This window comes from Prinia subflava, chromosome 6 (assembly GCF_021018805.1).
Source record: "Prinia subflava isolate CZ2003 ecotype Zambia chromosome 6, Cam_Psub_1.2, whole genome shotgun sequence".
Classification (NCBI taxonomy): domain Eukaryota; kingdom Metazoa; phylum Chordata; class Aves; order Passeriformes; family Cisticolidae; genus Prinia; species Prinia subflava.
The window spans coordinates 12073505-12097398 of NC_086252.1; the positions used below are offsets into that span (position 1 = coordinate 12073505).

The 23894-nt window shown below is 39.2% G+C and overlaps 2 protein-coding genes across 4 annotated transcripts in view; one reads left to right on the plus strand and one right to left on the minus strand.

Annotated features, from left to right (window-relative positions):
* The window catches only part of SPATS2L (spermatogenesis associated serine rich 2 like), a 76305-nt gene extending 62165 nt beyond the window's left edge, over nt 1–14140 (plus strand). For all 3 annotated transcript variants that reach the window (XM_063400237.1, XM_063400238.1, XM_063400239.1), the window contains 5 exons: nt 5230–5288; nt 7191–7300; nt 7833–7935; nt 10748–10968; nt 12797–14140. In XM_063400237.1, coding sequence (XP_063256307.1) covers nt 5230–5288; nt 7191–7300; nt 7833–7935; nt 10748–10968; nt 12797–13192 — 889 coding nt within the window. In that variant the 3' untranslated portion in view covers nt 13193–14140. The remainder of the gene's footprint in view (nt 1–5229; nt 5289–7190; nt 7301–7832; nt 7936–10747; nt 10969–12796) is intronic.
* A 1023-nt stretch (nt 14141–15163) lies between these two features.
* KCTD18 (potassium channel tetramerization domain containing 18) lies at nt 15164–23838 on the minus strand. Its single transcript, XM_063399862.1, is given in 10 exon segments — nt 15164–18454; nt 18456–18552; nt 18555–18605; nt 18608–18678; nt 19466–19560; nt 19890–20001; nt 21026–21210; nt 22119–22330; nt 23562–23642; nt 23645–23838. Coding segments are annotated over 10 exon segments (1083 nt in total). The 5' UTR covers nt 23715–23838; the 3' UTR covers nt 15164–18345.
* Between the last annotated feature and the right edge of the window lie 56 nt (nt 23839–23894).

Here is a 23894-nt window from a genome sequence, read left to right on the forward strand (position 1 = left end):
TAGAAGGGAAATATGTGCAAGAAAAAACCCATAATACTTAAAGACCAATTCAAAGCTTATCAGGACCATTTCGTGAATGTGCATGTAACCTCAGCTCAAATACAGCAGAGCCAGTAACAGTACTAACATCCCTCAGACTTGCTTGGGCTTGTCAGCAGCCTGTCAATCAGCACAGCTTCAAGGAGCTACTGGGGTCTGTTCCAAAGTGTTGACAGAGCAACATCGCTGGAGTATGTTGAATTTTTGTTGATGCCTAAACTGTCAGGCTCCAACAATGTCTCATTACTCTAATTCCCTTCCTCACAAAAAAAGGGCTCAAATTGTAGCTCAGTGTTCAGCAGCTCTCCAGCTGAACCAGCCCCCAGAGGATGCCCAGGAAAAGACAGCTCTTCCCCCTTCCGGATGAAGAGCACTGCTGCAGTTATCCAGGATACCACAGCTGACACTGTCTTCCTCCATCTCCAAACTGTGCACAAAGGTGGTTCAGGGGAGAGGAAATGCCCTGAGGAGAAAATGAGCATTTTGAGGGGTTTGACAGGGTTATGAATGGACTCGTTCGAATGACGCTTAACAGCAACCTCTGTGCCATGCACCTGGGGCTTACCTTTGTGAGCTGTGTCAGCATTTGCCTCTAGGTCAGCTTGGTCTTTTTATCTCCCCATCTCTTCAGGCACAATGGGTTTGTCATAATGCCTAGAAGAGGCAGAAGGAAAGAGAAGATTCTGGTCATTAGGAAACCTTGTGATTCTCATCAGCAAAGCTATAAATCAGCCAGCCTGGCAATCTGAAGCTTTTTTTAAGATGCACTAATAACTTTAATCATTTTAGTGGGATTTGGAGGTACTGCAGCTGACTGAAAATATCTCTTCTTTAGCACTGTGCAAATACTAGATTTCATGCTGTAAACTGGAGGAAGATTAATTTGTTTCCACTAATGTCAGAACAAATTCAGAATTTGTTCTGAGTATGAAACTGTGAAATGAGGCAGCTGTCAGCATAATTTGCCCCTATCTTTGCTGTGCCAGCAGCTCATTGTAGCTTGGCATTTGCAGCTCTTTTGCCATTGTACACTGGTGTGAACCCTGCCAGCCTCTGTATGGCCAAGGCATGAGTACTGTTCATTTCACCAGGAATAGGGTACTTATGGTTTTGCCTACAATCACTTCAGCAAAATGATTCCTAGAGAGCTGCTGTCTCTCCTGCTGCATCTCATATCTATACAGCACAAGCACTGGCTGTGTGTCATTTGCATGCCCTCTGCAAGCCTCTCCTTTGCCATGTTCCCTGAACAAAATTGTCTCCCTCCTGAGCCCCACTTCAAACTTCACCTGGATATTAAGCTCAAACAGTGCCAAATCCTGTGCTTCAAACTGCAGATACTCACCTGTGGTGAACAGTGGTACAGGGCTGATAGTTCAGGTTTGGTACCCAGGTCCTGATCCTGAAAATGTGAGGGGTAAGAAGAGGAAGAATCAGTCCTTTCAGGAGACAGGTGTGGTGAAGGGAGACAGGAAAGACAGAGCTAGTAATGTTACTCTGGTTTCTTCTATATCCTGAGTCATAGAGATAAGGCTCACTTGATTCAGATCTGTCTTGAGTCTGGTCGGTGAAGGGGGGAATTGAGTCCCCGTGTTTGGTCTACTACAGCAGGGGAGCCTGTGGACTGATGGTTAGGGCATGGATTCAGGTACATTCAGAGAAGGAAGTCGTTCTGAGCTGTGTGTTTGTCACCAGAGTCACAAATAGTATGTGGGAATATATTCAGGTGTTGATATTGATATTCAAGGTAAGGAGAAGGCATGGCTTCAGCCATGCCTTTCACACTTTTAGTGCTCACAGTAATCAGAAAAAAATGACAAGATTATGAACTCTTCAGAACATGAGCTGAAGTAGTATGTTCATGATTTTAAACCTGGTTCCAGACACCATTAGAAAACCCAAGAGAAACAACATAACTGGAGAGGAAGGAATTAGCAGAATGTTTTCCCTCAGGTGTCTTTAGATCTGAAATGGATTCTGTTCCTCCCTCTGCTAGAGCTCAAATCTGGTCATACCTGAGTGTGCAGAAAGTTCCTGTAGCACTCAGTATCCAGCACACCGATGGCTGCAGGCTGTGCACTGGAGTGTACCAGCTTGATGCAACTTTTTAGTGCCAAATGGACACTAAAAAGCATTAAAAGAAAATGCTTTCCTGGGAGGTTTTGCTGCACTGAGCTTTGAGCAGTTCCCAATAACGCTTTCGCTGTGGTCTAATCACAATCCCTGTATTAAGGCTGAGTAGGGCATTTTTCCAGAAAATACATTAAAAATGGTTGAACTCCCAAGTTAAGGAGCCATTTAGTTTAAGTGACTGTCGACCTTTGTGTGCAAACAGTGGGGTACTAGCAGGAATGAGAGACAAGATTTGATCCATTGATTTTTCCACACTGTTCCTGTTCTTTCTCCTTCTATATGTTAGCATTAAGATTTCTCTTTCTATTTGTCTTTTTTTTTTTCCCCAAGGCCAGAGTTTTTTTCCAGTTTCCTCTCTGTTGTTTTCATTTGTTTATAGCTTTGATAAATTCTTCTTGGAGACAGTGTTGCTCTGTTTTGCATTTGCTGGTGCTGGTTGGCCTAGGACATTTCTAAAGAGACATTAACTCTTCCCATATATGACATATGGCAGTTTATGGTTTCCAGGCTGAGAAATGTGATTGTACACTTCCAAATGAAAAGTAGTGTTCCTTTCCTTTAGCCAAGAGAGAGAGCGTGCATGTCCTTTGCTGATATAAATTAGTACAGCTGCATTGTCTTCAGAGAAGGAAAACCTTTTCAAGGTTTGTCTGTTAAAGAAACTTAGTTTCTTACATGGATAAAGACATCAAACAGCTTCTCCCTTGTATTATTCTTTCATTTTTCCAAGGTTAGTTTATAGCTAGAAAGGAGAAACTCAGGTGGTTGTTCTTTAAATTTGTCGGTCCTGTTCTCTACTGCTCATCCAAACACTTTCCTGAAATGTTTGTCAGAGATCAAAATCAAACATAAGGAGTGGAAAACTGTCTAGTGACAGACAAGATTTGACTATAAAATGTGATAAATATAGGACTGCTATGACCTTGTTTTCATTCTGGTATTAAAAGTGGTTTTATTTGGCATAAAAATGTTAGGGGCCACCAGTTTACTCAGGATCTGTTTAGTTAGAGTGCAGAGAGGACAATCCTGGAATGAGCTGCACTAAAACACTCTTTGGATTAGCTCTGCTGTTGTGACCTTGTTGCTTCAATATGTTTTCCAGACAAAAGTTTATTTCATATAACCTCTAGAGTGCACTAGGGAGGCACTTTGATAACAGAGACAGAAAAAGCAAAACTCTGCAGTTTGTTTAATTTAAAAGAAAGTAGTAAAGATAACTAGATTCTCTTTGTGGAGGATAGAAATAGGTAAGAACTTACAAGACTCATTTCAGCCACCTGTTGTGAAAGTCAAAGAAGTTTATTAAATTGTGTAATTACAAAAGCTAATTGAAAATAGATTAATTCTGAGAACAGATGACTATTTAGATTAGCAAGCTGGAATTATCACCTGCTTATTTGGCTTATGCCTGAAGAATATTGAGTGCCAACTGGAACAAGCGTGTCCTTCCATTGTCAGAGCTTGCCTGTTAACTGATTTGCTCTACCGTAAAAAAACCCTGCTGTTTTATTTCCACTGGTGTGTAGGTCACACTAAATTGATCTGGCAGGCTAAAACAATAATTTTAATCTTTTTCTGTGTATGAAACAAAAAGATGTGTTACGCTGCAATTGTGTTGCCTCGCTACAACCTTTGCCATCAGCCAGGCTGCTCTTGTCCCTCTTGTTGGCTACTGGGAGTCAGTGTGAAGGTCTCCCCCTCTTCAGGGGGCATGGTAGACTGGAAAACTCAAGGATAGAAGACTGCAGAGCTTCTGTTGCAAACCTCCTGTGTGAGGTTGGTTGGGAGATTTCAAGGAAGGATGAATGGCACTTGAATGTGTTGTAGCTGGTAAATGTTTGGTTGTCAGCTGTGTGTTCTTCATGCTGCCTGCTCACCAACCTTTCCCTGTTTTAGTAAAGCACTTGTCAATACTTCTCTCCTTGAGACTTCTATCTTCGCTGCCCACTGAACTCTGCAGGATCTTCGCTTTCTTGCAAAGGATGTTCTTGACAAATATTTTGGGTTTAAGTTTTCTGTAATGTCTTCCTTCAGTAGAAGCCTGTTCACATGTAACTCGGTGTCTTCACTGGGTACAAAAGCTGATGTTTAAGGCTGATTTTACTAACAGGGTTGAGAGCTCTACTCTTCCTTTGAGTGTGTGCCTAGATGTACTCCTGGTGTTTGACCTACTTTTTGCAATTTCCCCCCAGCTGCTTGAATTTACTCACACAAACATTGGTGGTGTTCATTAAATGTGAACTTAACTTTAGAAATAATCTAGTGAGGGGAAAACAGAATGGCACACCAGAGCACTGTCCCCTGGAGAGCATTCTGCAGAGATGTTACTCCACTGGACAATGTCACTGCCTTCATAATGTGAGCAGTTTAGCCCGTGTCCTGTCTGCTCTCAGCAGACCCACTGATGAGTTGCACTTTCACAGCTTATAAGCACTGTCAGGGATTGCACACCAGGCATTTGTGAAAGGAGAGGCATGCAATTCCTTTAGGAAGGCCAGGTGAAAGTGGAACAACTCCTTCCCAGTTCTGGAGGGAATAGAGGCAAGGAAGCTGACTTCTGTGATGGAGATACTTTAATGCTTATTTAGATCACAAACCATTTTCTTGTTTACCCTGACATGTTTTGCAAAAGTATTTCTAAGGAAGAAAACAAACTCATTCCACTCATCTTTAATTTTGTTTCATTTTTAGTTTTGTGCCGAGACCTAAGCTGTATTAATCTGGGTAGCAGCAATGGTATATCTGGCTTAATTAGGAAACAGACAGTTTAGTCATCTGAGGATTGTTGTGCTGAATCAGACTGATGTTCACATCTTTGCAGATACATGAGAAGGCCAGTGAGATGTTTGTGTAAAGCAGCACACACTCACTATCACTAATTTTTTGTAGCTGGCTTGCCTAGGTATTTTTTCAGCTTCAATTTTTAAAGTCTTACTCATTTCAAAACTGCCCATTATTAATGTCTTCAAGTCTGTGTGTAGTTATGGCTTTTGATTTTGATGGAGTTCTAGCATGAATAAATTATGATTTTTTTTCTTTCTTTTTTTCCTTTTTTAGCATCGTAGACAAAGAAGTGTCATTAATGGCAGAAATTGATAAAGTTAAAGAAGAAGCCAGTAAGTAAAAAAAAAAGATACACAGGGAAATTTTGGAATACTGTTGAAACAGTTGTTTTGTTTGGCAGAAAATTACACGATCCATAAATTTGCTTGGCAGCATCTTCACTCTATATGCGTAGTCAGATAAGGCTTTGGTATGCCAGGATAGTTTCTATGAGGATTGTGCATCTAAATTTCAGTATTATGAAATTAAGGTAAACCAAGAGGTGATACAGAGTTAGATTTAAATTACTTACTTCTTCTGCATACCTATCAGAGCTTTTTGAGCACTTTTTTTTCCCCTCATTTCTGTGGTTATTCAATTACTTTGTTTCCATTTATCAATCACTTTTTGCTTGCATTTATTACCTACATAAGTTAGAAGACTGGAATTAGGAATTGGGGAATAAGTTGTGTTGCTTTGCATAGCTTTAAGGGATAGTGATCAAGCTTATGAATTAGAAAATTTTAAACCATCAAAAAACAGATGTTTACTGCAGTCTGTTTCCTTAATAATCTGTGGGAGTTGATCTTATTCCAGGCTTTCATGTTGTCTCTGTTTTTTGCATTTTCATGTATATATATTCTGTTTTGGGGGATGGGGAAAGCAAGATGAGCCTTATACTAGGATACCACAATATCTGTCTTACACTCCATCCTCTGCAAAAACAGAGGGACATGTTTCAGTAGAAAATGTGGTAAGCAAGAAATTGAAGAGTAACCAAAGCACTGTTAAAATGATACTTTTCCTGGCAGATGAAAATATCCTTGATATGAATGCATATAGTCTTTTTATTGATTTGTGAATTTAAGGTCCTTCCAAGCAGAGTCACAAATATATTTAACATTCTTGAATGCTTCATCTGCATTTAGAACTCACTTAGTTTACAGACATACACTAATTGAATTTTTGTTGAAAAAAATGCTCTAAATTCTCTGTTGCTGTCCAAGTCTCTTCCAGTTGTTTATGTGTAGAAACTCGAAGGTACAAAGTTACAACAGCAAGTATAAATCTCTACTGCTCTAGTGGAGTTTATGTCCTTAGGGTAGTTAACATTAAGTACCACTCCCCCTGGCTGTATGTATAAATTCAAGACAAGAGACTATGATTGTTATTATTTTACATTTAGATGTTGTTTCCTCTCTGCCATAAGTACTGATTCCATCAGGCAGTTAATCACTTGTTGCTTTTACACTGAGTCACCATTTAGGTAATAGTTTGCATATATTTCCACCAGAATTGTAATGTCATATTATCTTGTGTACTAGTAGATCGTTGCTTCGTGGTTTATGATTAATCTTTCCCTATAAGAATATAACTACTCACCCCTTCCTTACATAGAATATACAAGACAGGCAGTAATGAATATTTAGTATTTTTTTCATAAAGACTGTTGGCCTTCAATGCTGCTTTGCTGTTAAAATGGCAAATGTATATATTCCATATGTGAAAGCAAAATTGTGATGCCAGTGATTTTAACATAAGCTGTAATGAACATGTTTTTTCAGAGGAAGTGAAATTCCCCTGTGTAAATCAAATGTCTTCAGCATGTCTTCAGAAACAGGCTGGTGACTCAATGTATTGCTTCTTTCCATGTCTCTGGAAGGCTCCGTTTTTGTGCTTCAAAATAAAGCACTGGAAAACTCAGAACAACATGTGTTTGTCTGAATGTTGGAGGATTGGTTTAACTTCGATTTTCTGTCAGCTATCCTGTTTTCAGATCTTTTTCAAAATCAGGCTGTGCAGTAAAATATGCTGATCAACTTAATCTGTGCAAGTATCATATTGGAAGTCCAGTTGAAGTCAGTGGTCCATGTGTTTGTCTCACATGGGGTGTACCATGTTAATGCTCAAAGATTAATAAATTACAGAGCAATTTACCTTCCTAGCATTAATGACTGACTATTGGTATTTGGCAGTGGAAATCCTGACTGCTCGGCAGAAGAAGGCAGAGGAGCTGAAGAGACTGGCAGACCTGGCCAGTCAGATGGCTGAAGCACAACTCTCTGAACTCAGGGCTGAAATTAAGGTCAGGCATTCACTTCTGCTTGGGTATTTTAGCCATTTGCAGAAATGCCAAGGAAGAGTTGTCGCATTAACATGCCCAGGCTGTTCATTCCTGCTGTGGGCGAGGGGTAAATAGCTTTCCATAGGGAAAGAAGCTTCTTAAAGCATTGTAGCACCTCTGAGCAGTGTACAGATGCTGTCAGAGGAGGGTAAGCTATCCCCTCCTACGAGTAGCAGTGGGGAGTTTTGCTGTTTGTGTATCATTTAGGCTCAGCAAGTAAACCTGATAGCTTCAGGTTCAGTGATCAAACATCCGTTCTCCACTGAAATGACCCTATTCCCAAGTGTGGGAGTGATCCACCCATCATTGGGCTGGGACATGTAATGTGGTAAGGATGGGAAAATACTTGGTTCTGCACAGAGATTGTGGGAACAGGGCAGGGACAAGAATTTGTTGACTCTTTAAGTAAGCTTAAGCATTGATTGGTTCTTATACCATCCATAGAGTATTTTGCTCAGAATGTAAATCACTGTTACCATGTCCGTTTTTGCAGCACTTTGTGAGTGAACGGAAATACGATGAAGAGCTGGGCAGGTCTGCCCGATTTTCCTGTGATACAGAGCAGCTGAAGACCCAGATTCAGCTCTGTGGAGAAAGTAAGTGCTGCTGATCCCTCACTGAGTTTCTCAGAACATACCTGTTCAGCAGAGCTGACAGCACGTGTGCTGCCACTGTGAGTGTGCAGCAAGCCCAATGTGAGTGGTGTCTGTGGATGCAGCAGGACTGCTCAACACACACAAGTCAGCTTTACAGTTTGGAACATGTTAGATTCACTGTGCCTGGGCTGCACACTCCATCTTTGTCAGAGATTTCCAGGTATTACTCAGATCAGTTGGAGTTTTCAATCTAAACAGGATCCCAACTCTAGGGAGTACTCAAATTCAGTAATTTATAAATAAATAGTAAATTGGAAGCTTCTGTGTGTGAGCATAATGTTATGAGACCAATTCAGATCTCTCCTGCTAAGAAGTAACTCCCCAGCTTTACAACAGTATTCACTGGGTTTTTCAGGAGCCATCTAGAGTCCCAAATCATAGGATCACTAAGGCTGGAAAAGACTGATCCCACCTTGCTGCAACCTCCTTTTAGGTTGTTGTAGAGAGCAGTAAGGTCTCCCCTCAGCCTGTTTTTCTCCAGGCTCCTGTTTCTGAATCATCTGCCCTTCTACTTGGAAATTCAGGTTCACATTTTTTGCTTCAAGTACCATGTCCCTGTTGCAAAATAGGAGCCTATTTCTCATCTCGGTCATGCTTTTTTTTCCCCTAAAACAAAGTGATACAAGGCTTTGTCCAGTATGTAACCCTGTCCTATGGTATTCCATTCAGGAGAAAACTGCTAAAGCAATACTGAACAAGTGCATCTTAGTGAAGGAAAATAATAAATGTTTTCAAGTAGTTCCTACAAATAGAAAATGGAGAAAGTACTACACAGTCTGCCAATACAAGCTTCTGACTGCACAGCTAAAGAACTGACAGCTTGGAGACATAACCAGTTTAACTCATTAGACCGTAAGAATTGCTTTTGCAGAACACTTTGAGGATCCATCTAAAACCCCATATCCTGTCTCAATGAAACCAACCCAGGATGTTTCAGAGGAAGACATAAAATCCACAGTAATACATCTAATTGTTTACAGTCACTTCATAGACCCTATTTAATACCCTGAAGCATAAGAGATTGAAAATTCCATAAAGATTATCTTGACTAATAATACCACAGCTGCTATTGATACAACCATAGACTATTTTTTAAAACTCATTGAACTACTTTCCTAAATAACTTCCAGCTGCAGTTAATTCTGCAAGTTAATTATTTATACCTCATTTCAGTGAAGCATTACATAAGCACAGTTTGATGCAGGCCTGTTTAAATCAGGTCAGTGAAGTCAAAAGAGCAGCTTTTAGCAGGGGAGCAGTGTCATCCTAGAAATGACTGATAGTGCACTGACTGAAGAACTTTGCTCATACCTGCCCTCAGTGACCTTAGATGAGCAACTTGTGATGATTGGTGTCTTTGAGAAGAGCTTGTCAGTGCAAAAGATGAAGTTTCTCTCAGTATCATCTCTCAATGAGGCCCATCCCCTGCTAGAAGCTGCAAATACCCCTCAAACAAGAGATTATACAATGCCTATAGCTAAGAACGGCCACTCTTAAGGGCTTTAACAAAGCAATAACCAAACCCACAGAGCTTGTGCAAAGGAAGGAGGAGATGAGGAGATCTCCTCTAGCATGAGGAGATCATAGACAGCATATACTCAAAATGAAGGACAGGAAGAAATAAAAATAATTGGATTGACATATATCAGAACACTCAGTATCCTTTCCTTGTACATTTTTTCTGTTAAAAATACATTTTTATGACAAGCATCTTTTTTATATGGGGGTCCATGTGCAGCAGTCTGTTTTCGATGAGAGAGAATTAATAGAATTCAGGGGTGATTGGCCTCACTGAACTCAGAAGAGAAAATTCAGTTCATTGTGCAGATCATTGCATTGTTTTTCTGAAGAGGACACCTAGCGGGAGAAGTAGCTGATGTTGGTGTGAGTGAATAAGATCCTCAGAAAACCCAACAGATGATGCTTACTTAGCAAAATGATTCCTCATCTTCTTTCTCTGTACTAGAAGTGAAAAAATAGAAGTACTACTTAGATAAAAACAACAGGTGTTTCTCTGGAGTGAGCCTTAAATTTGTCATCTGTACCAGAAGGAAACAGAAGAATTCCATAATCAGAAAAATCAGGACAGCAAATTAAGATCAAGAACTTCATTAGCTTCGGAATCCTCTTCAAGATTGCTTGGGGGGGGGGGGGGGAGGGGCGAGCATTTCGCAAAGGCAGCTTGAGGAAATGCAGAATGCAGAGAGGAATCAAGGATTTTTTGGATGCATTTCATATCCAGACATGACAGTGCGTAGTAAATTAGGCAATCTGAAAATACTGAGTACAGTAGGAATATACTGAGATGAGCAGTAGTGGTTCTTGATGCTGCAGACTGCTGTGGTCTGCATGAAGTGGGTTAGTGCCTTGCATTCAGTTCCAGTTTTTATAGATACCAGTGATACAGAAGAACCTTTTTTACCCATTTCCTTCAGAGAGGAGTAAGATAAATTTTCTTGGGTGCTAAAATCCTGGCCTTCTGCCAGGCTCCTTCCCATTTTAGTGTAGTGCCACCACATTGGCTCTTTTGTGTCCAGAAGTGCTTTGCAGTGAGGCAAACTTACAGGTGTAGAACACTATGGCCTGACTCCAACCAAGCTACTTCAGTAGTTACCTTAAGTTAACTTACTTTATTATTGAAATTGAGACTGAAACAATGCCTCCAAAATTAACTGTAAGCAGGGTAAGAATACAGCCTTCTCTTTAGATGTTGATCATTTCACTGATAACACATAATCCCTTTTTTTTGCAGTTTCTCACCCAAAGAACAACTATTCCTCAAGACCACCGTGTAGTTTAATGCTGTCTTCAATGACCTCACATGCAACAAATGGCAAGCAAAATACGCACAACCGAAAGTCCTCTAGTAATGCCAAGAACTCTGATAACAAAACAGCCAGCAGTAAAGTACAAAGTTATTCTTCTTCCAATCCTACAGACTCTTCTTCTCAAGGAGTCCCAACAAATAAGCAGGTAAGATGTCAATCAGTCATGAACTAAACTAAACTGCTTCAAAAACTTTCAGAAAAATAAGCAGCATTGAAAGTTGTTAATACAAAATCAAATACTGATTCGTGCTCTGTATTTAACTAGTAGTTTTTGAAGATAGTAAGCATATATTTTCCAGCTTCATTTTCAAGTCAGTGTGAACATATAAAGTAGAAATCCCAGAAATACCATATGAGAAAAGACAGCTATCTGTTTAGAAGTGTCTAGTGGCAGTAATAGACTGAAAAAGAAAACCCCTCTATTATAGCTAACTGCTGTGGAGGAGAAACATTTAGTCCTGACAAATGGTCAGCTGATGTGCTGTTGAAGCACGATTATTATATACAATTTGAAAGTAGAATCCTGCCAGGTTTAAAAGCATATTATTTCAGAAGCTCTATGATACAGGTTATAGTATTGTACTATATTAGTAGCATTATAATATATGATACATATATGAATTATATTTTGTTGTAGTAGCACCTTAGAATGTCCCTATACCATTGTTCTTAGGTAAAGCTGCCACTAAAGTTGGTCTGAATTTTGTCCCAGTAGGGATTTTAGGTTCAAATAGATGTGGGAAGGGAAATGTAAGATGATGCATGATGTGAGTGCATGTATGGAATCACCTGTCCTGTCAGCATGGAAATAAAAGTACTTGAGCCACTTCCCACTAAGACTCAAAGCATCCTCTGAGCAAAATACCACAATGAATATGTCTTCCACAATGAGGATTCTTCACTTAACTTCAATGTACATGTGACTGACTGTTCTTCCTGCAGTCATACTGTAGTACTTGCACAGTGCTTTACTAGGAAAGCAATATTCATGATTTTGGGAAAAATCAGTCAGTATTAAGTTCTTCAGTACTTCTTAACTGCTCAGAGAATCACAATGTCCCACTCCTGGCCCTGCACAAGGCACGCCAATAATCCCACCATGTGCCTGAGAGCATTGTCCAAACACTGGTTGAGCTCTGTCAGGCTCAGTGCTGTGACCACTTCCCTGGGGAGCCTGTTCCAGTGCCCAACCACCCTCTGGGAGAAGAACTTCTCCCTGATACCCAGCCTAAACCTCCCCTGACACAACTTCAGGCTGCTCCTGTCTTTCGTCACCAGAAAGAAGAGATCAGTGCCTGTCCCTCCTCTTCCCCTCACAGGGAAGTTGTGACTGCAGTCAGGTCTCCCCTCAGTCTCCTCCAGGCTGAACAGACCAAGTGACCTCAGCCACTCCTCATACAGCTTCCCCTTAATGCCCTTCACCATCTTCACGGCCCTCCTTTGGACACTCTCTAACAGTTTAATGTCTTTCCTACATCACAGCACCCGAAACCCCCCCAGCACTGGAGGTGGGGCAGCCCCGGCTCAGAGCAGGACAATCCCCTCCCTTGCCTGGCTGGCCGTGCTGTGCCTGATGCACCCCAGGACACGCTTGGCCCTCCTGGCTGCCAGGGCACTGCTGATTCATATTTAACTTCTGTTGACCAGAACCTGCAGATCCTTTCCTCAACAACTGCTGCTGGGATGTCTAGAATTTCATCCCATTTATGTATTCTCTTGAATCATGTCAGATTTTAGTTTGGCATCAGTGATGAACCTGACACCTGTATCTCCAGACTACTCACATGTAGTATGGTGCTCATAGTTCTGGTTATAGTTAAAATAAAGAGACTCTGGTAACAATCAAAACTTTCTAGTGTTTTCCCTCTCCTGTTCCCTCCTAACTGTCACACTGTTCATTTTGACTGCTGTGTTTCTTGGCCTGTTGGAAGGATTCAGACAACCTAACAGTTCCCCCATTTCTTTCTGGGTAGAATGGGCCTTCCAGCCAGAGACGAAGATTCAACCCACAGCACCAAAGCATGCGAGTTAATGGATCTCATAAGTCACCAGGTGCCAGTAACGAGGCAGATCAAAATACAAAGAGTGGTGCCAGGTCTGAGCACAGAAGGCAGCAGCACAGCAGCTTTCGATCTAAAAATAAAGGAGCTGTGAAAAATCAAGAGCAGTCTACAACTGCAAGGACCACAGAGAACGCGACGCATTCGGAGAAGTCCCGGCGGAAGCATCACACGCCGGACGCCGCAGAGCACAGGCCTTTCCAAGGCAGCGTGGGCAGGGTGTCACAATGCAATTTATGTCCTGCAAGGATGGAGGTCTCTGCTGATGCCACTGTTCTCTCAGTGCCAGCTGTGACTTTGGTTGCTTAAAGTGTCACAGTGATGGCAGGCAGAGAAATTCAGTCTCTTCATTTTAGTTTGTTGCTCGAAAAGCTTGTTGGTGAAGAAGATAAGTCAGAACATAGTCTTTTAAATCTTTTGCTGCTTAAAACTTGTTGGTATCTTTATTACTTACTAATTATCAAAATTAAATCATACTTTCAAGGCTTTCCCCAATATGTTCACATTTCTTTTCTCATGACTGTATGGAATCTTACCAAAGCAGCATTTACTTCTAGAAAAATTAAATCTAGATTGGAAAGATAAATTGATAATTAAATTCATAATAGCAAAAACCTGTTGTAGATATGTGGTTATACCAGTCAACATTATTATTTCATAGAACAGCCTGTTTTAGAAAGATCCAGGAAGTCTGTATGCTGTGGTCTGCGAAGAAATCAAATAATCTTGTAGAATTTTTCAGCAAATCTCTATACACCTCTTTCTTTCTGTGCGTGTATACATGTACATGCATGCACACTGTATACACTGAGAGTATTGTTCTATACAAGAAGAGTTGAAAAAGCAGTTCATTTGATTTTAGCTTATTACTCCATAATCTGAGATCTTTGAATTCAAGTATAAATTGTATTAAATGTATTACATATTGGTATTTTTCATGGACAAACTATTTTTATGAGGCTGAGGAAATATGCTCATTTAAGTTTGGAATGTATATAGTAATGGCTATTCAGATGCACAGCCCTGTTCTCCATCCTTATCAGCCACTTTTCTATGACTAGTTGGATTTATTTTTTGCATATGAGAAGTTGCAGGTCTTCTAGACTTGAATTCAAATTATTTTTCTATATTTTTGCTGTAGGAACCATCTGTCCATAACAAGAGCTATGACTAATGAATTACTTAGTCTTTATGTTCTGAGTCTGTATTTCAGAAAACCTGTTTCTTCCAAATAATTAAAATCTTCTTTCTAAAATACTCCGGTGTTTGCTGCTTTGCACTGCCTAACCTTGTGCTCTTACTCAAATTGTATTTGAGTAGTAGAACTGGTATCAGTGGGAGGCTTTCAGATGAGTTTGGACTGGACAAGGCTTTTGCTTCTAGCTTGATTCTAATGCCAGAGCACACAAAACAGCCTTGCCATGAGAGTCACCTCCATGCTGAGCACAATTTACAGTAAGTTACTGTTGAACACAGTAAGGTGTCACAATCAGAAGGGTGTAAAGATCAGTAAGATTGGCCTCCCATCGAGGTCTGCAAGAGCAGAAGGACACTTGGGTAGCTTTAAAAGTTTACACCTAGGTGATTGTTCACTATTGCTTTTTACCAATTTCCTCTGCCTAATTTCTGTTTACTGCCTGCACACTTCCTTAGTACTGACTGGATTACTCCCCTCTGGGGCCCTTGAAAAATAATCTCCAGGGGAAGAGTGAAATGCATTCCCTAATTTTTATTTTTCTTTATATATGTATACAGTGTGCCCAGTATGAATATTGATAAAACTTGATTTTAAAAGGCAAGTTATTTTTAAAAGGCTAGTAACTCATTGTTATCTGGAAGAGTGGTGGAAGAAAAATAAATAAGTAGGTAGACACTGGCTTGCTCAGCATTGCAAACACTGCTATTATCCTAGTTAATTACCTATCACACTTTTAAGATGAATGTTTTGGGGTGGATGGAGCTAGAATTCCAGAATCTCTGTTGAGCATACCCATCAGATAGACAGCTTTTCAAAATTTATCTACTGCCTTACAGTTTCACTGGACCCTCACTCTTAAGAGATTCAATTACAAATTCCATGCAGATATTCTACAAGAATTTCTTATCTATATGTAAGTTGTGAAATGTGTCTCTTCTTGTAATCCTAAAAAAATCAAACTTATCTGTAATGACAGTTATTCTTTCCTTATAGCTTCTGCATTTGATTATTGCATTATTGAAAGTTACTTTATTCCATAAGCCAGTTTCTCACAAGTGATCTTCTGCAGACAAATAAATAAAATTTGTAACTTAGCACAACAGGACCCCCTTGTGCTCTTCAGTACCAGCCAAGCTTTGATGTATTGGAGGCTCAGTATGTGACAGATCCAGGAATAACAGGTGAGAAATGGCATTTCTCTTTTCTCTGGTGATGCTAAGACATATTCTTTGTTAAAGAGCTTTGCATGGGTTTGGTTAGGCTGAGGAGAGGGCTGGTTGTGGGAATGCTGCAGTTCTAGCACACCAAGTTTTGTCTAGTATCTGTGCTGGTTTGGGAAGGTTATTCCAATGCACATTTTAACCACATTATGTGGCTGTGCTCTGAAACTGGCAGAATCTTCATCTTTCATGAGTGTCTCTATGCTTGGAATTATATCTGCCGATTTCTAGGAGTGTTTAACTCTTCATGGTAGTTACAAGTAGCCAAATGTTCTTGGGCCCATCTTCAACAGAACTCTGTTTTTATCTTGTCATTACAGAGACAACTATCTGCAATTCTCCTTTTAAGGGACTTGTAGAGGGGCAGTGAGGGAATTTATGGCAGGGCAAGGCTTCCCTTCCAGGCCAGTCCTCTTTTATAAAAGTCCCCTCAATTAGCAAAGTAAATAGAGCTGTTCGGCCTCACTCAGACACAAACATGGAATTCCCGCTGCACTTGTGCTCCGCCAGGAGTAGAAACACATCTTAAAGAGGCAGTGTTTTAAAGCAGGTTGAATCTATCTTTTGTGTAAGATTAAATTGAGAGTAAGGGCAGAACCCAGCAAAATAAAGATCCACATACACAGCTGGAAAACTAAACAGCAGAGGTAACTTAATGCAGTCAAGCTCTTTGGAAAACTTATATTAGTTAACCATGTTTGGGGAAAAAAAAGATAAACTCAGTACTTAATGTGCTTGAAAATCTTTCCTTTAAAGAAAACCCAATGATTCTGGAATTGGAATAACTTGCTGAATGTTTGTTTGTTTGTTTTTAGCATGATCTCTGCTATAATGATTTATAATTTTACAAAGATTCAAAGTAAACCATTCTCACACCACTTGACAGTGCATCTAGTTCCAGTCCCCATGAAGGTTAGTGCTACCCATCTATCATAAAACAGTTCAATATCACTCTTAGCAGTTAATAGAAACTGAACAAGATTCTATGATGTAAAAATCAAGCTGGAAGTGCCTGCTTAGATAAGCTGAAAGGCTGTGTTTGCACCCCATCCAATTGAAAATAAATAAAATGAAGTCCTCCTTTCTTTACCTTGTTCACCACAGCCACTTTGTTATTTCATCTACTGAAATTCAAGGGGGTTGGTTTTTATTCTTTTAACCACAAGCTCGTATGTCCAGGACAAAGAGAAGACTCATGAATGCTGCTGTAATGCAAATGACACAAATGTTACTTGAAAAATGAGCTACCAAAATAATGAAGTAAACACTGAGATAGTACAACTCATAAAGTCCTGTAGGAGTATTCTCAAACCTTCTTCTTGTATGTTTTTTCTCACCTAAATTGTTCTCCCTGATTCAGTGTTTATAGAAGCTTTCTAAATTCAAAAGCTGAAAGAAATCAGCTTTAGAGAGCCTTGTAAAAAGATTTTAAGATGCATGGTAAAGTGTTCAGCTGATGAATAAACAGTGAAGTAGAACTCACGCAGAAGATAAGTATTAAAAATTGCTTTTCAGTCATATTATGAAAAACAAATTTCACAAACTTAGTCTCATGTTCAAAGAATACTGGAGTGCATTATGTTAGTATTATTCCATAATTTCTGCTTTGTCCTTTTTCAGTGAAAATTTTTATTGAGATAGGAAGAGTCTTGGGATTGTTGATCTTCAGATTTATTTTTAAAGAAAAAAAATAGCTTAAATACTCTAAAGGTCAGCTGGTCTTCCGTATACACACCAATAGCAGAAAATTATAGTGCTCTAGACCTTTATAGTGATCACTGTTCATGGCAATATGTCTTGTTAAAAATGTTAATACATAAAAATTTGGGGTTTTTTATTTGTGCGAATTATGTTTCAAGTCCTTATGGTTGGGAGAAAAGCCTGAAAATGTGATGGTTTAAATGATCTAGCAAGTAAAACATTTAAAGAACCCTTCTGTAATTCTAATAGTCTCAGGAATTTCAAGAACTTGCTTTTTGGCAATGTTCTCAGTGTCCAGAGACAGCTGTATTTACTGTGCTGGAGAAGCAAAAGTAGTCGTAAAAACCGCAAAAAAACCCAGCACCCGACTCTAAGCAAGGGTACAAAACAAAGCCAGGTTTTGTTCACTGATTTAAACAACTAAAAGGGCTCTTGAAAATCAGCCATCCAAACTTGCCTTTCCTCTGCTGGTAGAAATATACAGCAGCTCTTTGTTTCAGTGTCATTACTCAACATCAGGAATGTCTCCTCCAGTCTCCACGGGGTGGGGGAAGGAGGCTTTCTTCAAACCTTGGCACTTCAACCTCAAGTTCTGTGCTTTGCTGCATACAAGTTGAGGTTGTGCCCTCCTGATCCAAAAGGACCTGCAGAAGTACATGGAAGGTGTAACTCAGGCCCTGCAGCCGCAGAAAAGCCACCCCCAGCAGTGTGACACAAAATGCCACAGCTGCACCAGCCTGGCCCCAGGGGCAGATCACAGCACGGTGCTGTGTGTGTCTGTGTGTCTCTCCAGAGAGAGCAGCCTTGTTACTCACACAGCACAATTCTTCCCTCCTTGTATTTCTGAAACTTCCCTCTCTGCCAGGCACAGGTCATCCCTTGCATTGCTAGTAAGAGCAAAAATGGTCATTTACCCTCACTAGAAGTGCCAGTAAGTGCATTCAACTTCCAGTGTCTCTGCAGCAAGCATATGTTGTACACTTGTGGCGACCTTGTATCTAATAAAAGCTACTTATTTTTATTTATTCCCCCCTCCTTTAAAGGTACAAATTGAGGTTCACTGTTGACTGGTTAAAGTAAATTCAGGTTAAAGTTGACTGGAATGTTAAACTGCATGTGCTTGAGCAATTCTTTCTAATCCATTTTTCTTCCTCCCTTCCCAACATCTAAAAAATACCTAGAAATAAAGCAGAAAACACAATCCAATGCTAACTTAAAACCATTTCTTCCTTTTCATTACCTTTTTCATCACAATTTTCTACCTAATCTTTAAATAAAGGATCACATGAGGTAATGATCTCTTCTTCAACCATATAATGCAGAGATGTCCAGTCTATCAAACATTATCCATCCACTTTATCATTCTTAAGTATAATACTTTCTGCTGATACAGCTGGTTCTTTCTTATTTCGTACTGTAGAAGTAGTAGGAGTTTCAACAGCAGCACTGTCCACTTGTTTCACTGGATGCAGGCGAAGGTGGCTGAGATGGTGTCACAAGAAGCAGCAGAGTCCTTCTCAGCTCCACTGTGCCTTTGTTCTCAGGCTTATACTCCCTGCAGCTTGGAATGGCACTTGGCTCCGTGTCTGCTGCCTTGCACAGGGAGCTGGGACTCGCTGGGCACTGCTGTGCATCTTGCACATCTGGTTTCAGAAGCTTCTTTCAGAAGACTTTCACTGGGAGGTCATTTAAGAATTGGCTGGGGACCCACTTTACATGGTAAACAGCTTTCCACTTCAGTAGTCAATTAATTGTCAGTAAAACAGAGCACTTCACTTTAAAAAACTATATATGTAAATTGTTATTTTTATAACATTATTACAAAACAGACCATCTGCAACAGCATTTCAGAATAGGTTTAAATGATACTGTGACAAGCTTAAATTACAGTTCCCAACAGTTCATCACTACAATCAGGGTTGCCTTACTGTGAATAGAACCATCAATCTCTTCTGCCTCCCTAAGAAGACACATTGGAAACTGTAGCAGTGAAATGGCTGTAGGCTGGCTCGGGTGACTGCAGTGGCACCTGCAAAAGGCTGCTTTAGGTAATGTGTTGAGAATGGAGGTGTAACCGAAAATATTGCCATGAAACTGCAGAGAGGAAGTTCTAGAAATTCCTCCTAGAAAGAAGACATCTCACACCCATGAAAATCAGTTAACCTTTTAAAGTTTTCACTTTCTGGTTTAGCAGTCCATTTAACTCATTCTGCTCTCTAGTTTTTCAAGTTACTCCTTGTAACTTGAGAGAAATCTTAGCAGCCTGAAAAAAGGGTCATTTGTTTCTAGTGAGTTCAGTGGTGCAATTAAGCACTCTATGACGTTTTATAAAAATGTATCTCAATAAACCAGAGAAATCTCAATGTGCATCGATATTTAAGGAATCTGGAGTTATAGAGGGAGGGGAAAATATGGCACTGTATTTGTTAATTAATTTTATGCCAGCTATGCAAATCAGCATACCTTTTATAAATTGGAGGCATGTGAGGCAAACTGCCTCTCAGAGGGCGTTCTTTCAGAGTCCAGCATTCAGTCAGCTCCTGAGGCACTCCTGAGCACTGACAGCTGCATTTCACAGCAGCATTGTACTGATGAGCTGAGAGAACACAGCAGGTTTACACCTGACTAAATACATGAATACATGCATTTTATTATGCAGAATTTCAGCTCTCAACCTGCTGACATGAGCATTGCTGACAGCCAGCATGCTGCTTCATTCATGTCAACTCCTGTCCCCTCGCTGCAAAATTCCATAAAACATTTTTCCCCCCAAAGAGCCACTATTATTTTACAATGTTATGCAAGTTTATGCAGAGTTTTTATTATACTTAGTTGGCAAATATTTTTCTTATTTTTATGTTTAGAAGTAGTAATACTGAAATAAAACATAATTACCTCTCCCTTCCCAGGCATCAAAAGTATCCATCATCTTTTTCAGCTCAGCTGCTGAGTAATAGCTCCAGATGTATTGGATGTTATCTCCAGCCTCTCTAGAAATACTGTTTTAAAGGTAACAGTTACATGATGAGTTAGCTAAGTCCTTAAAAATGTACAATTGGTGAAATAGATCATACCAAACACTATAAGGACTTAGCAAGAAATCTTTTATAAGGTAGAAAGGAAAATGTTACTCTGATTTTGGTTTTTATTCAAATAAGAGGTTCTAATTCTCCTGTGAATGCCTGTTGCTAAAAATGGATATTCATGAAAGAATAGATGTTCATGGAAGAATAATTACAGAATTAATTATGTAAAACCTATTTTTCTAGAATACACAATAGGACAACTGATACCTGATATGTTGCCAAATACTCTTGGAATAAATATTAATGTTCCCAGACTAACTTTAGGAAGATATGCATCCTAATTATAAAGATGAAGCATCAAGAGCTCTATCTTAATCAAAAGATGCACAGTGAAGTACACTTCTGACACTGCACTGTGAGAGTGACAAAGACCAGCTGCTTCCAGTTGTGAGTACAGGAATTGTACCTTCCAATTACTGCCATGTAAATACATTAATAGTGTAGTACAGCTGTACACGTTCTTTAGAGAATTAAAACAGTTTCCTTTCATCTTTGGTTCTCAGTGTTCAGCTATCTTAGAAGACTGCAAAAAGAATTGCATGAATCACAACCAACTTTGCAAACATTTCTGGAGATTTTTTCTATATGGGGATTTTTTCACTGTATTTAGTGAAAATATTATAAAGTCATTTTTAATTGTTGAGACATTTTAAAAATAATAAGTCAAACAGAATAAGAACTTACAGCAACTGCATGCTAATCACCTTGTGTGTACTCAAATTCTTAACCTCCAGGCTTAGTTTTTATCATGTTTATTTGTTTAATGTGGCCATTCTATTATCCAGCTGCTTTGGGAACTGGAAAGATTCCTTCCAAAGATTTATAGTACAACAATGCTGCATAATTCTACCTATGATAATATTTAGCCATAATTACAATGCATATTTATTCTCACTTCGGAATGCTTTCATGTTTGACCATCATCTTGCTTTTGTACATGCTTTTATTATGAATTTTCATTCCTAGCTCCTTTTTAATTGCATCAGTCCCATCAGCTCTTGTGGCATAAACACCAATAATTTTACTCTCACAGCTTGCTCCAGAAATGTTGAGATAGTGCAGGACCCAAACTGTAGGCTTGTTACAAACCAAATGGTAAGAATCACAGAAATCCAACAAAGCCTGGAAAAAAACATAAAACATATAGAATATTAATAAGAATGCAGTATTTTTAGTTGAGTAAGCTTTCATATTTTTCTTAACTGTACCAGTGGGCTCTTTTAAATAAATCAAGGATGTAAATTTTCTAGAATAATGTCTGCAGTTATTTCTTATCTGATGTTACTAGAGAATGTTGTGAAACTAAGAGATTCACAGAAAGGCAACAGAAGTAATTAAAGGCAAGGCAACTCCCTAATGTGCAGAGAAACTGGAATTGTAGAGAGGCCTGGAATTGTTTTACACTTTTCAAAAGGAAATCAGTAAGGGAGAATGTGAAATACAGAGAAAAATAACTTGCTAAAAGAACATAGAGGATTGTCAGGAATAACACAGTCAGAGCTGGTAATATGAGTTAATTTCCTACCAGTTAATTAGAATTACCTTTTAAGCTACAATACTCTAAAACCTTAGGATTTTAAGTAATACATTAATTATCTTTTCTTCTTTCTCAATCTAAAAAATGTCAGAGTATATTTAGTCTTACAAATTTTAGGAATAATTTGTAAAACTGAAAAAGAAACCCCAACCTAAAGAACTTGAAGGGATCAAATCTAATTTCAAGTCAAATTTGAAGCCAAATAGGAAACTAAATCTCCTTCTACTACACAAGTTCGACAGCAGACTTGAATGTACAACACCCATGTTTAAACTGTTGCTGTATTGCAATGATGGTAGAAGCTGGTGTCCTTAATTATACTGACTGCATTAGCAATTCTAGGATTTCTTGGCCTAAAACTCTGAATTTACTCGTTATTTAGTGTGGTCACTAAGAAGTGCTAACTTGGACATTCTGTAGCTTTAGTGTTTGGTGGTAATGAATGGCACAGTCTAGACACTTCAGCATTTAAAATGTTAAGATGTGTCAGGACCTTTTTAAGGTCTATATTGGACCTTGAAGAGTATGTCTCCATTTCACTGGCCAAATGATCAGACAGACTGTATGGATCAGGGATTCCAAAATAATCTGCTTCCTCCTGCAGTGCAGTTCAAACTTGTTCATCTCCAGGAATCCGAATTTCTCCATGAAGATAATCCAGAAAATATTTAAACAGGTTTCCATCTCGATCAATTAAACGTGCTCCTGAAAACATAAACTTATTTAAAATACTGTTTCCAGCAAGTGAAGACAAACTTGTCACATTCCACCAAATCATCAAGTAGAGCCTTTTGTACAAAATTTCTGTAGTGGTTTTACTTAGGAGGAGTAAGTATACTATTACTCTTTTAAAATTACTCTTACTCGTCTTTACTCTTTTAAAATGGTATTTTGTTTCCCTGGAATATTTGTTATTTGAAGATAAAATTCTTAGTGCAGTAAACATTTCTTTGGAATTTCAATGAAATCTAAATAGGACCATAGTAACATACAACCTCAGCTATGCTGCACTCTGCTTAAAATGCTAAAATCTAGACACATTTCTAATTCTAACTGCAGGTGCATCTTTACCCACTGTTGCAGGGTTCTGTTCAGTTTTGCTTCTAGACCATTTAAAAGAGTTAAAATTAGCATCACATCTAGTCAAACCTTCCCTGAATATTGCTCAAGTTATACTGTATTTGTTTTTCTCTCCTTTGCCTGAAGGGCCCAAGCAAACCAACCAAACCATACAGTCTGTACAACAGGCTGTTCGCTGCAACTGTGAAAGATGGTAGCAAAGTCCTGCTATGTTATGCCAAATCCTTATGTTAAACTTCAGGTATTTTAAACAGTCTAATGTATGCAACAAGGAATTACTATTCTTCATCGTTGTCTCTTTTAATTGGACCTACTTTTGCAGGATTTCTAAGTCACAAGTGTGAAATTTAACCCACGAATAGTTTTATTCAAACTTTTGTATCAAGCTATGGTGGTGAAAATGCAGTTTTTAGTGGATAATAAGGTATTCTGAAAGAAAGATTAGACCCAAATCTCTTTATGTAATGAACAAAGGGAATGAGACGCCTCTGGAGATTATAGAGGTTCACAGACAGGATCCAAGATAAATGCCAAATACTCTGCCAACTTCAATTTTATCAGTTTCTGTATTTGTACAGAAAAAGAACATTCCAAAGCCACGCTCTGGACAGAGATATGGCATTGTACAAATGTATGTGTTTAAAAACAAGAGTAGACTTGTGGAATTCAGATGAACTACCCGTACATATGAAGTCATGCATGCAGAATTGTTTTCCAGCCTGGAATTAGAAGCCAACTGATGCTCAGCAGGCTGGGAAAAGCGATATACTATAAATGCATAAATACATATTAAAGTGTGTATTTACCAGATAGCTCCATGATCAGAACGCGGTATTTAGAGCTTCAATATATTTACCTGATTCATCCACTCTCAGAGGAAAGCGGCCACTGAACATGGAAGCCAGCATGGAATCCATAAAGCGGCACAGAGACTCCTGGCTGTGTGCGAACAGCCTCGAACATTCAGCTGTAGAATATCCCAGACATCTTCAACCTTGCCCTCTTCCATTGCATTTGCCAATGATGATGTTCATTACGAGCTAAAACAGATACAAACCTAAACCAGGTACAAATAGAAGTCAAACGAATGCCAGCTACAGACTTAACATATCCTATACAAGACCTAAGCAATAGCTCCCCTCTTTTATGTAAGAGAACACCACTTTGAGAACAGTTCTGGAGACCTAGT